At 46.4% G+C, this 18184-nt stretch overlaps 1 protein-coding gene across 1 annotated transcript in view; it reads right to left on the bottom strand.

The window, feature by feature from the left end:
- Nucleotides 1-18184, bottom strand: part of TBX5 (T-box transcription factor 5) — a 60331-nt gene that overhangs the window by 37806 nt on the left and 4341 nt on the right. Inside the window, 6 exon segments of the mRNA XM_072600346.1 lie at nucleotides 2314-2466; nucleotides 8574-8721; nucleotides 9435-9554; nucleotides 13267-13361; nucleotides 16122-16168; nucleotides 16171-16296. Of these exon segments, the coding sequence (XP_072456447.1) occupies nucleotides 2314-2466; nucleotides 8574-8721; nucleotides 9435-9554; nucleotides 13267-13361; nucleotides 16122-16168; nucleotides 16171-16267 (660 nt within the window). The 5' untranslated portion in view covers nucleotides 16268-16296.

Here is an 18184-nt window from a genome sequence, read left to right as displayed (position 1 = left end):
GATCTCTGCGGGCTGGCTGCTGTTCTCCCGCCCATGGAAGGTCCCCAATGGAGCTGAACCTCGGAGAGTATAGCAAAGGAATGGGCCGTCTCTTTGGGGGAAAGCCATCGGTCATGTGCACAGCCGAGGCACTGACAGTCCCCAGCTGGAATCTAACCACACCATTTCATAATCTCCCCCTTCCGCCTCCTCCCCGGGTCTCCACCACCCAGCCACAGAGCTTCCTCCCTTTCCCAGAATTTTGGGATGAGACAGGGAGGTTGGTAAGGAGTCTGGGAGAGGTGTCCCCTTCTTCTGACTTTGCTTGCCCCTCTGGGGTCCCGTACTGACTGCGCTCCCGGGGAGCTCTCGGCTATGATGGGATCCTCGAGTTCCGGGGCCACTCCTTCCACCGCCCTGACCCCACGTCGGGGCGCTGGAGAAAGGAGCCTCGGGCAGCGTCGTGTGCCCCCCATCCTCCTCTTTCCAGGGCGCATCCTCAAACATCTCACCATTCCCCGGTAATCATGAACGATAAAAGGAGTAATCCAAAACGTTCCCTCCCAACCCAAGCCCAGGCTGAGTAACCGCTACCAGCACCTTTTTTCCTCCACCGCGTTTAACACCTAGGATTTAACACCTTCTTTCCTAGAGGGGAGGGGAGTAGTATTTAAGGGGACTCGACTTTTTAAGGGCAGACAGAGGAAAACAAAGTCGTCCTCCTCCTACGGGAAATAAAAGGTTCTTTCTCCGGGAACAAAACTCAGTCCCCATGTTTTCAAACCCTGCTTTTGCAAATCCCCTTTATGAGAAACATTCCACAAAAACGTATACCAAATGCATGCATGCAAGCAGAGAAAAACGAAAATGCAAAAACTGACACGCCAACCTGTGGGGCTAAAATCACAGTAGGGGTTCTGAACGGCTGGATACTTGTTACCTCAGCGTGGGGGGACAGGGACCGCGCCTTTCCTTTCACTGACGTAGACAACACGGCTCAGCGCTTTGCCAACACTGCTGGAATGTGGCAAAGGCTGAGTTCGAACCCTCCTCTCTATCTACTCCTCCACACTGCCTCGATCCACGTCCTGTTACATATGGATTAGATACGTGTATGCTGCGTGCAATACAAAACAGAATAGTTCTGGGCGGCCCATCTCTGGGGGGTTCGGGGAGGGGAGGCGTTGTAGCCTAGAAGGTGTTAACTATCCCCCCCCTTTTTCAATCTATGAGGCCCATGACATTCTTTTCGATGGAAATCTTTGTGTTTATTATTTCATCTTGGCGGGGGCTGGGGTGGGGGGTAAGGGGGAGACCGATGGAAAATGTTGCATCATCATTCCTTAGTTGTCAGACCTCATTGCTATATGGGTCAGCACTGCTTAACTTTTTTTTCCTTTGTTATAAAGAAAAGGAGCTTCAACCCCAAGTTAGCAAATTATTATATTATTATATTATATTGGAGAATAGTAAGGATAATAATATCCGACAAGGGTATGGCACTTTCTCCTTACTAGCTGTGTGACTCTGGGAACGTTGTTTAAACTCTGGGCCTCAGTTTCCCCATCTGCAAAATAAGGGAGTTGGGTTTCATGACCTCTGAGTTCCCTTCCAGTTCTAAATCTATGGCTCTAGGATCCCATTGTGGAATAATCACAACAGAAAAGAAAAAACAAAAAGTAAACAAAGAGTTGCGTCTGGTTTGTATGCTTTTAAAGGAGTGTAATGTTCCCCCTTGCAAAGCAAGGCTAGGAGAATCGAAGATCCCTGGTAAGGGGTAACTATAACCTCGCTCCCTGACAACTATTTGGGGGAGTCATCCTCTTCCAGCCTTCGGGGCGATCAGAAGGCGGATGGGGGCGGGAGGAGACTAGGTACTGGGCCAGAGCGTGCTGGGCTAGGTATCCCACTGGAAAATTTTCCTGGCCGGTACTCCTTCTAGTAAACTTAACCCCCTCTGAAGCTCGCCCTGGGGTAGGTACAAACTTGTTCTTCGTGGGGCTCTTCGTGTAAATGACAAAATACAGACTGACTTGAGATTACACGCTCATGGTGGGAGTTCGAGAGCAACAACCCCTGCGGAGTATGTATTCTTAGGGCATGTAAATGGAATAGGATGGGGACTCACTCGAGGGGGAGGGGAAGGGGGGTACCAGGAGCGGAGGGAGAGAAGGAGAAGGTCACGGTGCGCATGCGTGTCCCCTGTTCCTTGGTTTTCGAAAGGAAAGTCGTAGAAAGCCGCACAGGTGTTTCCGTATGGAACACAGTCCTGGGTCCGAGGCCCTGCAGTATCTACAATCTCCCCGGGGGGGTTTAACGAACAGATCTCCTTACTTTGTGATTCTGGTAGGAGGTCACAGCGATAAAAGCCGTCTCTGGGAAGACGTGGGTGCAGAAGGCTGTGTTTTTCGACCCAAATCCATTATTTTCGTCTGCTTTTACGATGTGCAGTCTAGGCTGGTATTTGTGCATGGAATTCAATATAATCTAAAAACAAATTTTGAAAAAAAAGAAAAAGAATAAAAAACTCAGGCCGCATCAGAAAGCACTGCTATGAATCACTAAAGACAACTTTTTACAAAATAATAACAACATTAACGAAATTGTGTGCTTGGTTGTTTGAGATCTTTTTAAAGTGGAAAAGGTAAGTAGTTTAATGGGAAAGATTTCTTTTTCTTTCGAAATGACATTTTTCACCAGAAATATCCTGGACAATGTTGAGGGAGTATACCCAACGGTCTATTCACAACAGTAAATCAGTATACTTAATAAATGCTGCTCTATAAATTAACTCCCTGCTCACGGAACCTTAAATAACCACTATGATAGTCAGCTCTCATGATTCCTTCTGGGAGGAAACGGGGATGGCAACCTGGGAACTGAACACAGGAGGAAAGGAGAAGAGAAAAGTGTAGATGGAGCCTGGTGAAGAAGACTTGAGACTTGGAGGTACTATTCACAGCTTGGTCCCCTGACTACCTGGTGGGGGTTGGAAAAGGATTTCCTGGCGACTACATTGTGGGAGATGAAGCCCTTTGTTCAGAGTACTGAAAATCAGGGGGAAAAAAGCAGGGGGAATGGAAAAGTCTAGTAGGATTGAGAAAGAGGGCAGCAAAACAGCTTACCTCCTCCCTCCGCGACCACCGCACTCCCCCACTGATTTGAATTGTAGACTAGTGTTGTCTAGAAAGTAAAACCCTAGAGCTGATATTTAGATTTCACCTAACAGGTCTTTTTTTCGCATCGTATTAGCTTTTTATTTATTTTGTGAAACATTTCTCAATTACATTTTAATCTGTTTCTGTTACATTTGCTCTCATGCTGTCCATGGGCCTGAGATTGACACCTTTGGTAGTGGATTTGGAGTCAGTAAGACCGAGGTTCAAATCCTCCCAAAGGGATATTAACTAGCCATTGCAGCCCTAACTTTCCAAGTTTTCTGCACAGTTCCTTCTGCCCTTTCACTTTAGAATGATTATGTTTGCTCCCTCCACCCCCATCTCTTTATTTGGGCTGAGTTTTGAAGTGGCATGTGACACGGGAAGAGATCCTATTAGCATCAGTCTCATTATTGCCCCCATTTCGTTTTATTTCTTGGATTTCTTCCTTCTAAACCAGTGACTGATGGGAAAAGGGCAAGTCAGTATAAAAGAAATTCACAAAAGCAAACTTATTTTTAGTATTCCTATGAAAAAGCATTCATTAAAACACCAATGAGGGCACTTTTAATGCTGATGTTGTTAAAAATACTATCCTCAATATATTAACAATAACAATAATATTGTCATTATAATACTGGCTAGAAAGGTGGTCGTGGATCCATCAAGATATGAATTCAAATCCCGTCTCTGATATGTCCTGGCTTTGTGACTCTGGACAAATCACTCAACTCTCCTTACCCCTAGGCAATTTTTTTTACGTTCCTTCTGGACAAAGGTTAGCAGATCCACACTACCAAAACATTCCTCCCCAGTCCTTACTTTCCCATTAGAAAGTAAGCTCTTTGTGGGTAAGATGTGTTTGTTTGCCTGAATGTGTATCCTGGGGATTGCATGGTTCCTGGATGATAGGGACAGTCACGTATACTGACAGATAAGTGCTTTGGAATTACACGTGCCCAAATCCACTAATGTGGGGAATTTTCTCCCCAGGAGAAATTCCTACTACACAGCTGCACCAAAAGAATAGCAACAGATCTTTGATGGTGCATTAAGGTTTGCAAAGCACTTTGCCTATAGGATCTTGGTTGATTTTCACAATAAACCTATGAGGTCAATCCTTTCCCAATACTATCATGCTCAACTTTATAGAGGAACTGGGGGGATCTCTGTTCACGCCCCTTTCCTAAAGTATGAATGAAGAAAGTGGTTCTAATCCCCTTTCTAAAAGAATGGTTATTAAAATAGACTGACTGAGTGGTAGTGGAAGAGGAGGAGGAGGAAAATATCTGGGGAAAAGAGGAAAAGGGGAAAGACAAAGGCGGTAGAGATCTCCCCCGGCCTTCCTTTGGGGATGGGAGTGGGCCCCGGAAAAGGCAGGGAGGGGCCAGCAGTGCCCTGGGCTCTTGGGCTGCTGGGCCGCCTGCCTCCCTCCCTCCCTACCCCGCCCGATGGCGACGCGGAGCCGGGCGCCCTGGAGACCGACCGAGAGACGCAGCTGGGCGCACAGGGCCCGCCGGAGCCCCCAGGCCGGCGCTGCCATCGCCCCGGCTTAACCAAATTGCTTTGACATGCAAGGGCAGTCGCTGGCCATCAACGGGGAACGATCTAATGGCCCTTAATTTCATTAGGGCGGCCCCCCACTGGGGGCCCAAGCCCCAGCTGGGGCTTTGGGAGCCAGTGGAGACTCAGAGGCCGTGGGTAGCTCGGAGTTTCCACTAACTGGCAAGGGCAGCAGTGGAGGCCCGCGCAAATTCCATGCTGCCGAGATTCCCGAAGGAAGGGAGCGCCCCAACAGCCCCTCGGACCCCAATCCTAGGCACTGGAAAGGCAAAGTAACTTCAGAACCCCCAAAGCTGAGGAAACCCCTTCTGCCTCAGTCCCTGAATGATACTAGACATATTGGCTCCCTTTCTGGCTCTCACCAAATGGAGGGGAAGGGGGGGGTGACTTTTAAGGTCCCTTCCACCTTTGAGGCTATGACCCAAGGCATATTTTCCTGGTGAGCAAGAGGTTGCTGCTAACCCAGGAGCCCTGTTTGGAGTGGCCTGGAGGCTGTCAAAGGAGCCCAGGCTGAGCAAAACGTGCTTCAGAGAAACAGATAGGGGTAGGGGAGTTGTTGAGAGATGCTCCCTCATCACACTGTAAATATTTTGCTTCCAGGGAAACATGGGGATGGGGGTGGGGGAGAGCCACTGGGGCTCATAGGCTGGAAGTACAGACAAACAACCTCTGGTTCAACCCCAGACTCAAGCAATCAATCCAGTGACCCATATGCATGCAAATTCGTCTATGTATTAGATCATGTACATGTATTACATAACATGTGTACACATATTTAGGCCAGTGTGTCCCTCATGAGGAAAAAAAATAGCTGTGGTGTCATAGAGTGCTGAGGCCAGAGCCAAGAGTTCAAATCTAGCCTCTGACCCTGGACAAGTCAGTTCACCCTGTTTGCCTCTGTTTCCTCCTCTGTAAAATGGGGATAATAACTGCACCTACACCCTAGGGTTGTTGTGAGGATCAAAGGAGATCATAATTGCCATGTGCTTAGCACAGTGCTGGGCACATAGTAAGCACTATGTATTAGCTATTATTGTTTTTATTATTTTTAGGATCTAAAGATTTGTAGGATCACTCATAGGTGATCATCTAACACCTACCCTACCCCCATTTTATAACTGAAGGTTAGAGAAGTGATCTGCCCAAGTTTCACCCAGTCAATAAGTAGCAGAGTGGGGATTCAGTTACTTCACTCCAAACCATGTGCTTTTTACAATATTCCTTCCCCATCAACTTTGGGAGGGAATGGAGATGGGGATGGGGTCTACTCCCCTTCTCCTCGGCTTCCTTCCCAGTGCCCTTGCAGTTTTCATCACCCCAGTATGGCCATTTTGCTTCTTAGAGGGCCCCATATCCCAAAATACACCATTCTCACTCTCCTGAGAGAGCAAATGAACAAGGTTGTGGGACCCCATTTAGAAGGTCAAAATTTTAAGTGAGATACCCCACCCAAGCCCCATTAAATTCCCTCCTTCCTGCCTAGGCCCCAGTGAATTCAGTTCAGTCCTTGAGGCCCTAACTACATTAGTCTCCTCCCTGGACACGAATAACAGTTCACAGGACTTTTAAAGGGTTCAAATAATCTTAAACCCTACAGAGGTCTCCAAATTAGCCCTTTCCCACACCCTTTCTCAGGTGCAGGGGGTGACCTGCACATACCTCCCTGAGTTTTACAGAGATTCAAGGACTTCTGGACCACTTTTATCACATGGTAGATCCATTTAATTCACTTTGCTTCAGTTTGGAGCAGGGGGAGGTGTGGAGAAAGGAAGTAGGAAAGTTGGACAGGACTTGGCTCCAACACCTCCTTCCACATGAAGTCTTTCCTGATACCCTCAGCTGCTAGTGTCTTCCCTTTTGGTTACATTACATCTACTCTGTTAGAAGATTTAGAGCTAGAAAGGGCCTTAGAGGCCATAAATCATTGTTGTTAATAACAATAACAGCTAACATTTATATGGCACTTACTAGTGCCAGGCTTTGTTCTAAGCCCTCTACAATTATGATCTCATTTGATCCTTACCTCAACCTTGGGAGTTAGGGGTTATTAGTATCCCCACTTAACTGATGAGGAAACTGAGGCAAGTAGGAGAAATGACTTGCCTAGGGTCACTCAGCTAGTAAGTGTCAGAGGTGGGATTTGAATTCCTGTCTTCTGACTCCAGTCTAGGCACTCTGTCCACTTTGCCACCTAGCTACTCTTCATTTTACATGAGTAAACTGAAGCGCAGAGATGTTAATCAATTTATCCACTGACACACAGGCTGGTAAGTGTCTTAGGGAGGAATTTAAGCTAGGTCTTCCTTCTTCCTAGTCCAGCATTTTACCCACTGCACTCTTAGATACTCTATATAAAAGGCTTTGAAAAATCATATATGCTACTACATATATATCCATTATTATTACTACAAAACCATACTATCAGTTTGGAGCTGTGCTTTCTTGTGGGGAACCCCCACAGTGGAGATTTCCTCCATACATGTAGATCAGCTAATTTGTCAGAACTTTTTGGCCTCGGAACCCCTTTAGAATTAAAATTATTGAGGAACCCCTTCCCACACCAAGAAACTTTTGCATATGTGATGATGACAATGGATAGCAGTCATATTGAAAATTAAAATGTTGTAATATTATTATGAAATTATTTTTGTCCTTAGGGATCCCTGAAAGGGTCTCAGAGACCCCTAGAGAAAGGTGTGTAGGGTCAGCAGGGATTAAGTGACTTGACCAAGATCATACAGCTAGTATAAATTAGAAGTCGTATTTGAACCCATATACACTATGCCTCACAGTCTATAATTAGTGCTTTTGTTGTTAACATCATTATCATCATCTCTGTGGCAAATCAGAATCCTTATACCTCACCTGGGACTTGCTTCCATCCTATCTATAGTACTTGTTGATAGCATATATTATAATTCCCTGTTCAACGTCTTATCCACTACTCAAAGAGAAGGCCAAGAGGAGAAGGACCTGGTCTTTGATAAACTTAGTATCTCTCTCCCCACCAGCAACCCATATAAGACTCTGCAAACAAGAAGAGTTTAGTAAATATTTGTGGATTGATTATTTGAGCTTCCTGTTTGCCCCACAAGCCAGAAAAAGGCATAATTCTTGCCTTTGAGGAGGTGACATTGTAGCACACCTGGGTCTTGGACCTGTCTTTGGACTTCATGTCAATTATGGTTAGTCAAGGGTTCAACTTGGTCCAGGTGACTTAGGCCTCCCATTCTTTGATGAATCACTATACCAAAAACCTGGCAGGTCCCTCCCTTTCTCCCCAGGGTCCCTATGACCCAGGCCAAGCACACCATTTGGGATCTATGTTTGTGATGGGACTGGTAATAGGCATTGCTGCCCAAGTGAACGAGTCATTTCTGTTGTCTTTCAGCCTTAGCTCTCTAGACCCCCCCCCCCCCCTCTTCCTCACCCACAGAGGAGCCAACCTGGAGGACACTGGGAGGAATATGGATGCAGTGTCATCTTGGGTAAGGGAACCTAGGCTGAGCCTTGACTCAATGTCTTACTCAACAGTGGAAATCTTGGATTTCCAAAAGCAGAAAGGAGATTGTCATAGGAGACAAGGAAGGAGGAAGAGATGGTGAAGGAGGGGAGGGACACAATAATGGGAAAGGTAGAAAGGGAAGAAAACAGGAAATGAAAAAAGAAAGAAGGTAAGGAAGGAAAGAAAAAAGAGGAAGGAAGAAAAAAGGAATAGATAAGAAAGTGGGGCAGAGGAAAGGAAGAGAAAGGGAAGAAAAACATGGGAATAAGAGGAGACTGTGAAAGAAGAGGAGGACAAGGAAGAAAGAATGTTGAGGCTGGAGGGAGGGAAGAAGTAGAAGAGACAAGGCAGGGGCGCCTGGTACTCACGTGTCCAAATGGGTCCAGATGGTTGTTAGTGAGTTTCAGTTTCTGAAAGGACACCAGCTGTCGCATCCAGTGGGCACCTGTGGCTGGAGAATCTGGGTGCACGTACAGCCGTCCAGGCATAGCAGGCTCTGCTTTTCCAGTCACAGACCTAGCCCCAAAGGAAATTGCATCCACTGAGTCCAAGGACTGAGGACTAATCCAGCCCACCAAGTGAACCTGGCCAACCACAAACTCAGATCAGAAGGCTGTTTTAGTCCACAAAAAGTTGGTCTTTCTCATCCAGAAATGGTTTTTTCTTGTTGTTGTTTTCTTTAAGCTACTGTGGATCTAATGTAATCCCTCTCCTGTGATCCTTGTGATGCACTGCCAGGACCTCAGCATCTCCTGGGGCAGCCCCCTTTTGCACACACCCAGGGCTTCATTTTGCCTTGTCTCCCGCTTTTGTCTGTCTTTCATTTCTGAGACCCTTAGATTCATCTGGGCCACAATGCCACCACAATCCATTCACCAAAGATCTGAAACAGGAGCCTGAAATCCCTTTCAAGGATTTTCAAGGACTGTGAAGACTATTTTCTCTCATTCCAGGAAAAAGGCCCCTAGGTATCTTCTGTCATTGCTGACTTCTTCAGGCCCTTTAGCTCACTTAAATACCAGGTCAATGGTTTAATAAAAGGCATATTCAAAGTAAGTAACTTATTTAAATGTCTCATGCAGACATTATGACAAGAAACACCTTTGTTCATGACATTATAGTCATCCCAGCTAACAATCCATAGGTAGGGCAGCATATCTGGGAATAATGGGAGTGGGCTTGGAATTCTCTGTCTACATATCTTCTCCTCCCTTCCCCCAGATGCCTACCATTTATTATCTGCAAATTTGTATCTGTGGTCGTCAGCTGGTACAATATCCATGAGCAGGATGTACTTCGTTTTGGGATTCAGTCCAGTGACCTTGACTTTGTAACTGGGGAACATACGCCTAGAGAGAAAGGAGGGAGGGAAGAAGGGATGGAGGGAGATAGGGAAAAGAAGGGGGGATACAAGGGAGCGGACACAAAGGGAAAAGGAGAGATGGAGGGAAGTGAAGGAGGTCAGGCAGAGACAGAAAACAGAAACAGAGAGAAGAAACAGGACAATAGAGAGAGAGAAACAAAGAGAAACAGAAGAGAGAGACAGAGGGAAGAGATACAAAGGGAAGAGGAGGAGGGGAAAAGGGGGAGAGGAAGAAGAGGAAGGAGAGAAGAGAAGGAAAGAGAGAAGGAGGGAGAGAAGGAGTAATAAAGGGCAAAGAGAAAGGATGAAAAAGAGGTTTCCATGGAGACAAGAAAGAGAAATAAAAGGATTGAAGGGAGGAAAGGAGGAAAAAGACATGGGGAGAAGACAGAATAACTGATTAATACTAATATGCAGATCAGAGATCTCGCTTCAACTGGTGCAGCAACAGAAGGGACTGATGATCCAGGGGGAAAGCCTGATTTCCTACTCCACACCAGGACTGATCCAGCCCAGGTTTTCCTGCCTATTTTGAGAACAGGGATGGGGGCGGGGGCCAAGGAACAGAGGAGGTGTAGGGGGGTAGGGGGGAGCGACAGCGCAGTCTCGGAGAAGGAAAAGCCAGGAGGGCTTGCTCATTTTGTTGACTCGTTTGGAATATAGAAAGTTCCCTACCACCACTACTACCTCCCTGCTCGCGCGAGTGCATACACACACACACACACACACACACACACACACACACACACACACACACACACACACACATACACTTCAACTCATCAACTCTGGCTAAATTTAGTTCCCAGAGGCAGGTCTTTCAGGAGGAAGTGAAGGAGGAAACTCACTCCATAATAACCTCTCTTCTTTGAGTTGTTACTGTTGGTGGTGATAACGGTCTGGGAGTGCACACGTGCACACAGGATCCTGTGGAGACCCCGGAAACACACGTGCACCTAAGCATCCTGTGGAGACCCCAGGGGACACACATATGCCCACAGCCCAAGGGAATTTACAGATGACTAGTCCTGCCCCCACCCCCACCATACACATCCACACACTTAGACATTGGGCCAGCAGGCCTTTCCCCACCTCTGCCGTTCTCTTCCTAGCCCCGTTTGATGGGGGAAGGGGAGAAAGGAAGGAAAGTAGAAGTGTTTATTAAGCTCCTACTATGTGCCAAGTGCATTCCGAATATTATCTCCTCCGATCACCTTTATCACTAGTGATTTTGAAACTGATTCTGCCTTTTGCCCTCTTCCCCTTACTCATCTCTCCCTTCTTCCCTTTCTCTCCTTTTTTCCCTCCCCTTTCTTCCTCTTCCTCTTTCTTTTCTGTCTCTTTTCTCTGTCTCTCTTTTCTCTGTCTCTCTCTCTTCTCTGTCTCTCTCTTTTATCTGTCTGTCTCTGCCTCTCTCCTGATCTCTCTCTCTCTCTGCTTGCCTCTCTCCTCTCTTCCCTTCCTTTTTTCCACATCCACTTTTTCCTTCCTCTTTTCCCCCTTCTCTTCCACCTCTAACCCCTGCACACTCCAATGGCATCTAATTGTTTGGACCCCATCAGGGGAGAGGGGAAATCAAAAGGAAAACATCATCCCCTTTGGAAATGATGCCAGGAGCTGTCTGGCCTTCTGTCTAGATTCAGGCGCAATGAGTGCTGCCCTGCAGAAAACCAGGTGCTGGGGGTCGGCCGCAGCATCCTTGAGATGACCGGTTCCAGTTGCTTGGAAAAGAAGCCAGTTCGGTGCTGTTTCCCAATGGCAAGCAAGCAGGAAGGACCGGGAGGTGGGGGTGGGAAACGTTTAAAGCTAAGCTGGTGAGGGGAGCGCTCTCACCTCCCAGTTTCCCTCCATTCCCTTCCCTCAGAAGGTAACCAGAGTCACCGTGTGTTTTGCAATCCTTTTATAGTGAAATCTTTCCAGCAGAACTACGCGGGGCCGGCGGCCTCAGCTTCCAAAACGGAATAGGAGGAAAGTCTGCCTTTTTCTCCCCTTTCTATTTTACTGTAAACAGACCGGTAATATATCACTCCGGCCCTTCGGCGTGGCGGGGACAGAGACATTGTTTAATTCCAAATAATAATAAATGTCAAATTTCTCCCAGTTTACTGCAGAACAGGCCTAGGGTGGTGGTGATAGGGGGTCGGGGGGGGTGGGGGTGGGGGACGTTGAAGAGGTTCTTCCCCTCTGAGCCAGAGCCTGTCTGTCCTTAGGCCTTGGGTATGCAGGGGTTGGGGGAGGTGGGGGTTGTAGATCCTTTTAAAGACAGCCCCAGTCCATTCACCACCTGGGGCTGGAGAAAGGGTGTGGGTATCACCGGACAAAGTCCGAGGTGAGGGCACTGAATGGCTGAGGGTGGGTTTCCTTAAATCAGCCAGGCGGGGAAAACTCAGTGCAAGCAGCACCCGACTAGCCTCCTTCGCCAGGCGGGCTAACCTTCTCGCTCAGCCCTGAAGGGCTTTTAACAGCGACTCTGGGGTGAGTGTCTATTTGTGAGAGCTGCCGTGTTTATCTGTGTCTGTATAAAGAGTTCAGCAGAGCCCCGTCTACGTTTCAAAGGCTTCGCCTGCTTCCTATAAACAATGAGAGAGGTAGCGAATACATTCAACATTCGGGATTTGGCAAACGGGTGGGACCCTGGAAGGATGCCAAGTTTGGGGGCAAGGAGGGGGAGAGGAACGAGAAAAATTTGGACTCCTGCTTGATTAAATGGAATCTCTCTCTCTCTCTCTCCCTCTCTCTCTCTCTCTCTCTCTCTCTCTCTCTCTCTCTCTCTCTCTCTCTCTCTCTCTCTCTCTCTCCCTCTCTTCCTTCCTCCCTCCCTCCCTCCCTCCCTCTCACTATCTCTGCCTCTTCTCCCCATTATCTCTCATCACAGTCTCCCGTCTCTCTCTTTCCTTTGTCTCATTCTCTATTCTCTTCCTCTTTCCCACCCTTTCTCCATCTTTCTTAGTTTTGTCCTCTGTCTTAACTGCCCCCGCCTCCATCTGCCCCACTCCGCTGGTTCTCTCTTCAGTAATTCCCATTCTCCCCCAATCCCAGCTCTTCCCATTTTTCATTCTCCTCTTTTCTCTCTCTCAATCTCTCCTTTCTCGCTTCCCTCCAGCCCCCCAATTTCTTCCCTCTCTTGTTCCTCAACCTTGCCTCTCCGCATCTCGTTCTTTCAATCTCACCTCTCTCGATTTCTCTTTCCCCCACTCCTCCTCCCTCTCTCTCTTTTCTCTCTTCTCTCATTACTAATCCTTTAAGATATCATGCTCTCTGGAGTCCTTTTTTCTGTCTATATACCAGATGGAAGAGGAGCCAAATTTCCAGAGCTGAAGAGTTGACTTTCTCTCTCCCTACTTCCCTTCTATTTGTCTAAGATCAATGGATGAATTTTCACAGGGATTCTCTCTCTCTCTCTCTCTCTCTCTCTCTCTCTCTCTCTCTCTCTCTCTCTCTCTCTCTCTCTATATATATATATATATATATATATATATATATATATATATATATATACATATATAGATAGATAGATAGATAGATAGATATAGATATAGATAGATAGAGATATGTATATATATGTACATGTACTATATATACATATATATGTTTCCTTTTATAAAAAATGTCTCACATTCCCCCACCACCAACACCACCTTTGTCTCCTCCTACAATCCACATTCTGTTTTCTCTTTAAAGTCAAGACAGTGTCTTACCTTCCCGCTTTGGTGATGATCATTTCCGTCCCCACCTCATGAAATTTCAGCCACAGTTCTCGCTCGTGTAAAAACACTTTGATCCCCTCCATGCCCTGCAAGACCACAAGAAGGATAAGACCATAGAAAATCACCATCGAAACCCTTCAGTCGCTCTCCGCCTCAGACCTGGAGGCCAAGAGGGAAAACGCTTAAGTTCACTCCCTCCCCCCCAAGCGCCAGTATCACTCTTTCTTATCCCTACTTCCAAGTCCCCATCTTCTTCAGGCCTCTTTGTCTGGGGCCGATCAGTCCCCTGCCTGTGTAATGAATGATCCAGGCTTCCCCAGGCTCTAGATGGGCCCCCTAGGAAGGTAGAGTAGAAAACAGTCCCTCCCTCCTTCATCCCCTTCTCGTATGCTCCAGGCAAACCAGAAAGGCACATCAGGTTGGCGTCCTGGAGGTGGTGGTGGGAGCTAGGGAACCTCTGTTTCCAGGCCGGTTCCTGTGGAATGTGTTGTGGGAGATATGAGAAAGGGAGTTTGGGTCAGTGGGTGCTAGAATGAACTAGTCTGAGGGTGAGACACCAAAGGGAGCTAGAGAAAAGACAGACATAGCTAACTGAAACCCTCATTTCAAAAAAGAAAATAGAAGTAAAAAAAACACAAAGGGTTGCTTTCTAATGGAAACAGGTTGGTGTACAGATGAATTTAAAAGTACATGCCCACAGACATTTACACATGTATATAAGGAGAATTAATGAGGGTCTCTGATCAGTTGAATCCTCCATCTACTTAATGAAATTAGAAGAGGTGACCCTTTTTTGAAAAAAAGTTCCTTCTTCAAAATTTCACCAAGTGGATTGAATTGATAAACTGTCTCCCTCATCAATACCCCCCATATATACATATACATGTAATATACATATACATAAATACAAAAACATGCACACAGAGAGAAGGGGATTCCTAACTAAAGTTTAAATAAACTCTTTAGAGTTCTTTATTTCAAAAAGGGGTTCAAAAATGGAAAGCTTGCCAAGTTCACCTTGCAGGAAACTTGGATACAACCACAAGTTTGGGGTGAAAGGGAAGGAGGTGGAATGAGGGAATGAAGGGTGAAGGAAATGCTAACTAGTAATTCAGGACATGTTTCCATGAAAAAAGAAAAAAAGAAAGAAAAAATACTCTTTATATTGCCCTCCCCTTAGAAATCCTACCCATCCTTAGAGGAAATTATGAGTAAGATTCAGAGTGATAACCAGTGGCTGGGAAAGCCCAAGGGTGCTCCTTCTATACCGGGAGAATTCTCAACACCCATGAAATAAGGGGCCTATTCTGGCAGACCCACCTACCCGGCTCTTTCGAAACCTATTTGCATTTTTTCTTCTGCAAAGAAAAATCAATCTCTCAACAGGAAAAAAAACCAAGGAGGTTCTTCACATACATGAATAAATATGCTTATATTTATCTGTGCATATATACACAGTCATGTGAACCATTTTCTACAATAGAACCTGAGTACAGTTTGAGGTATTAATTTTAAAACTTCGACAATATGTAACTAAATCTTTTTGAATTTGCAACTACAACTGATTACTAAAGATGGTTTCAGATGATTTGAAAATAAAAATCAATTCAGCATCCAAAACCGAGGAGCCATTCTCTTCCTTCGCTGTATTCAAAAGCTGAAGCAGACATTGCAAAGAATATGGGTATATTTATAGACACACACAGAGGGAACCTTTCAAGGAAATAAAATTCCCATTAATAAAAGGTTGTATAAATCCAAGGCTCACATTAGCAGAGTTTATTCCACATTCAGCATGAGGCCCCTTAAGAAAGAGGAAAGAGAGACAGAGGGAGTGGAGGGGTGAGGGGGAGAGAAAGAGAGAGTCCTTGTATAAAGAGATCTCTAAAACCCTGTCTGTTTCTTTCCAGTTTAAAAGGACAGAACAACATGTTTTCTTGTATTTACCCCAGGCATTCTGATTTAGTTTCCGTTTAAACGCTTAGGTTCAAGTGAAACCAGATTAAGGCAGGTCCTCATCGGTTTTTAGGTAAAAGACCTGGAAGAAGATGCCTGTTGCAGCGTGGGCGAGTCTGTGAAAAAATCCTTTCTCCAAATTCAAGATAAATGATTCCAAAAGCACTTTTCTAGAGAAAGAGAGAGAGAGAGAGAAAAGAAGAAGAAGAAGAAGAAGAAGAAGAAGAAGAAGAGAAGAGAAGAGAAGAGAAGAGAAGAGAAGAGAAGAGAAGAGAAGAGAAGAGAAGAGAAGAGAAGAGAAGAGAAGAGAAGAGAAGAGAAGAGAAAAGGAGTACACAGACATACACACAGAGAAAGAGATAGAGAGACATGGAAAGGCACGGAGTGAAGGAGGAAAGAGAATGAGATGAATAAGAATGAAAAAGAATAGAAAGCAGAAGGGGTAGAGAACGCAAGTCTCCAAGAGCAAACGCTCTGAAGATCTGAGGAGGGGTCAAAATCATTTCTCAAATCGTGTCTAGGAATGAATGCTGACCTCGCGATTTAACGAGCTTTTCAGAGCCGCGTCTACACCCACCAAGTGAAGCAGGGCATTATCCAGAGACTTCGGCTTGGTTTCCCTCCAGATGGGCTGTTTCAAAGGGAAATTTGGGGACCTCGATTACCTAATCTCTTTCTAGTTCTGATCACTGTCATTTTCTTGGGCAGAGGAAATTCTAAAAATAAATAAATTAAGACACGAACCACGCCAAACCCAGAAGGCATGGAAAGCTGTCTGGAGTTTTCCCCGTGGGGTTGATGGGGTTTGAGGAGAAATTCAGCCTAAGTCTTTGGCCTGGGCTGATGTTCCCAACTTGAGGGCTCCATGGGAGGCCCCGGAGCAAGCTTACCTGCTGGGTGAAAGCCGCCTGCGGGGACGCGGGGGCTTTGCTGCTGCTCCCAGAGGGTTTTCCTGCTTGGCCTCGGGAGGCAGCTCCTTAGACTCGGCCTCCAGGGGCGTATGCGGGAGGCCAAAGGCTTCGTCGGCGTCCGCCATGGTCCACGTTGCCCTCGCTGGGTCCTCCGCTGCAGCCGCAGCCCAAGGGGGGAAGCGGGGGAGGTGGAAGGAAGGAAAAAGGGAAAAATGGAAAATGCTCAGACGGGATGAAAGAAGCAGACTCAGGAAGGACTGACAGAGAAGGGGCGGCCCCGGGGAGGTTTGCGCGGCCTGGCTCTCCAGTACCTACTTGCCTCTGCTCCAAACCACAGTGTCTTTGGTTTATTATAATTATAATGCTTATTACTGGGCACAATATCTTGTGAAATGCTGAGCGTCAGACAGAAGGAGCCGGCGAGCGACCTATCTGAGGCGCGATAAGCAAGCTGCTCGTCAAATTTGTCTGGACTTCTGGAAAGGCCAATAAAGATAAGAGTTCGGTATTTTGGGAAGCGCTTGGGTAGGACCCAAAAAAATCCAGAGCTCCTTTTTTTTTTTTAAACAAGATTGGTGGAGGTTGCGCTTCTTTGACTCCTCCTTCCGAACCTCTCTGATTCCTTGGACCTCACTTTTTTTCTCTCTCCAAACCAGAGATGTCCCCCCGCTCTCATATAACCAGTTTTCTTCTAAGAGAGAGAGAGAGAGAGAGAGAGAGAGAGAGAGAGAGAGAGAGAGAGAGAGAGAGAGAGAGAGAGAAAGAGAGAGAGAGAGAAACTTGGTCCAAGGCCTCAATTTGAGTTCGTTGGCTTTCGGGCCTCCACCAAGGTTGACCCGAATTATGTAACCTACATCTAGAAACCAAGTGTAAATAAAATACTTTCTTTCTCCCCTACTCCAGGGGCACCCTTGTAGCCAGCCTAAAGAGAGGACCAGGTGGCCTTCGGAGCAAAAGCCTTTTTGTGGGACATGCGTTTCCGCAGACTCTCAGCGCTGTGGTCCCCTAGGATTATGGGATCTCAGGATCATGGGCTTAAATCCTGAAAGTGCCCCATTGACCGTTTAATTCAAATCTCTCATTTTATAGAGAAGACAACGAGGCCCAGGGTCATACACGGTCAACCTAATAGTTCTTGGACTTAAGGGAATGGCCAATGATCTAGTAGCACCCTGGAATTCACACACAGGCTTAACTGTGCACAGGCAAACCTGAGGCCTCTCAAGTCAGCCCCAGAAAGCTGCTACGTGAGTGCAGGGGCTCGAGGACTGGGGCTTGCCAAGAGCATAAGATTCCCTGGGTGACTCCAAGAGATCAAAGTTCAGGATTACCCAAACCGTAAACTCCCACCCAAGACAAAAATAAAGACATCGGACCCTGTGTACGATTTCGCCTGCTTCATATTCCAAACGGAGCAGAGTGGAGAGCTGCAGAAAAGTGAATTGAGTGAAGGGCCTGGAGGTCTGAACGATCCCTGACTGGGATAAGGGTGGTCCTCTGCGCAAACAATCTTGGCGCAAAGACATCTGGAGAGTCGCTTTATTCTTTTACCCCCACACACCCTTCCAATTCCTGACACCGTGGAGAAGAAAGACCTGGTATTTCTACCCAGTTAGCAAGACACTGTGGCAGCACGAAGAACGAAAACGAATTTCGTCTCAGTCTAAGGAATAATAATTATAATAGTAACAATAATAGCAAAATTTTGAACTCGAAAGAATATAAAAGATGAGAATGAAGTGTCATTCTCCTCCCCTCTTAAATATTAATGGAATAATAGCTAATATTAATGTCACCAAAAAACATCCTACCCACCCGTGAGACAGTTGAGAGACTATTCAAAATCACAGAATAATAGCAGACGGGCAATTTGCCCCAGGGCTGTTTCTATCTGACCTCCATCAAGACAAACAAGAACAAAATGATGGAGACCGCGATGATTTGGACGAGGATAACTAACGCCACTGCAACGCGCTGGAAGGGACCCTTCCGGCCGCCGCAGTTTCCATAGGCTCCCATTAGCCTTCATCCTTTTTCAAAAT

Source organism: Notamacropus eugenii, chromosome 4 (genome assembly GCF_028372415.1).
Source record: "Notamacropus eugenii isolate mMacEug1 chromosome 4, mMacEug1.pri_v2, whole genome shotgun sequence".
NCBI lineage: Eukaryota > Metazoa > Chordata > Mammalia > Diprotodontia > Macropodidae > Notamacropus > Notamacropus eugenii.
The sequence above is the reverse complement of the archived record's forward strand: the minus strand, read 5'-3'. Positions and strand labels throughout refer to the sequence as shown.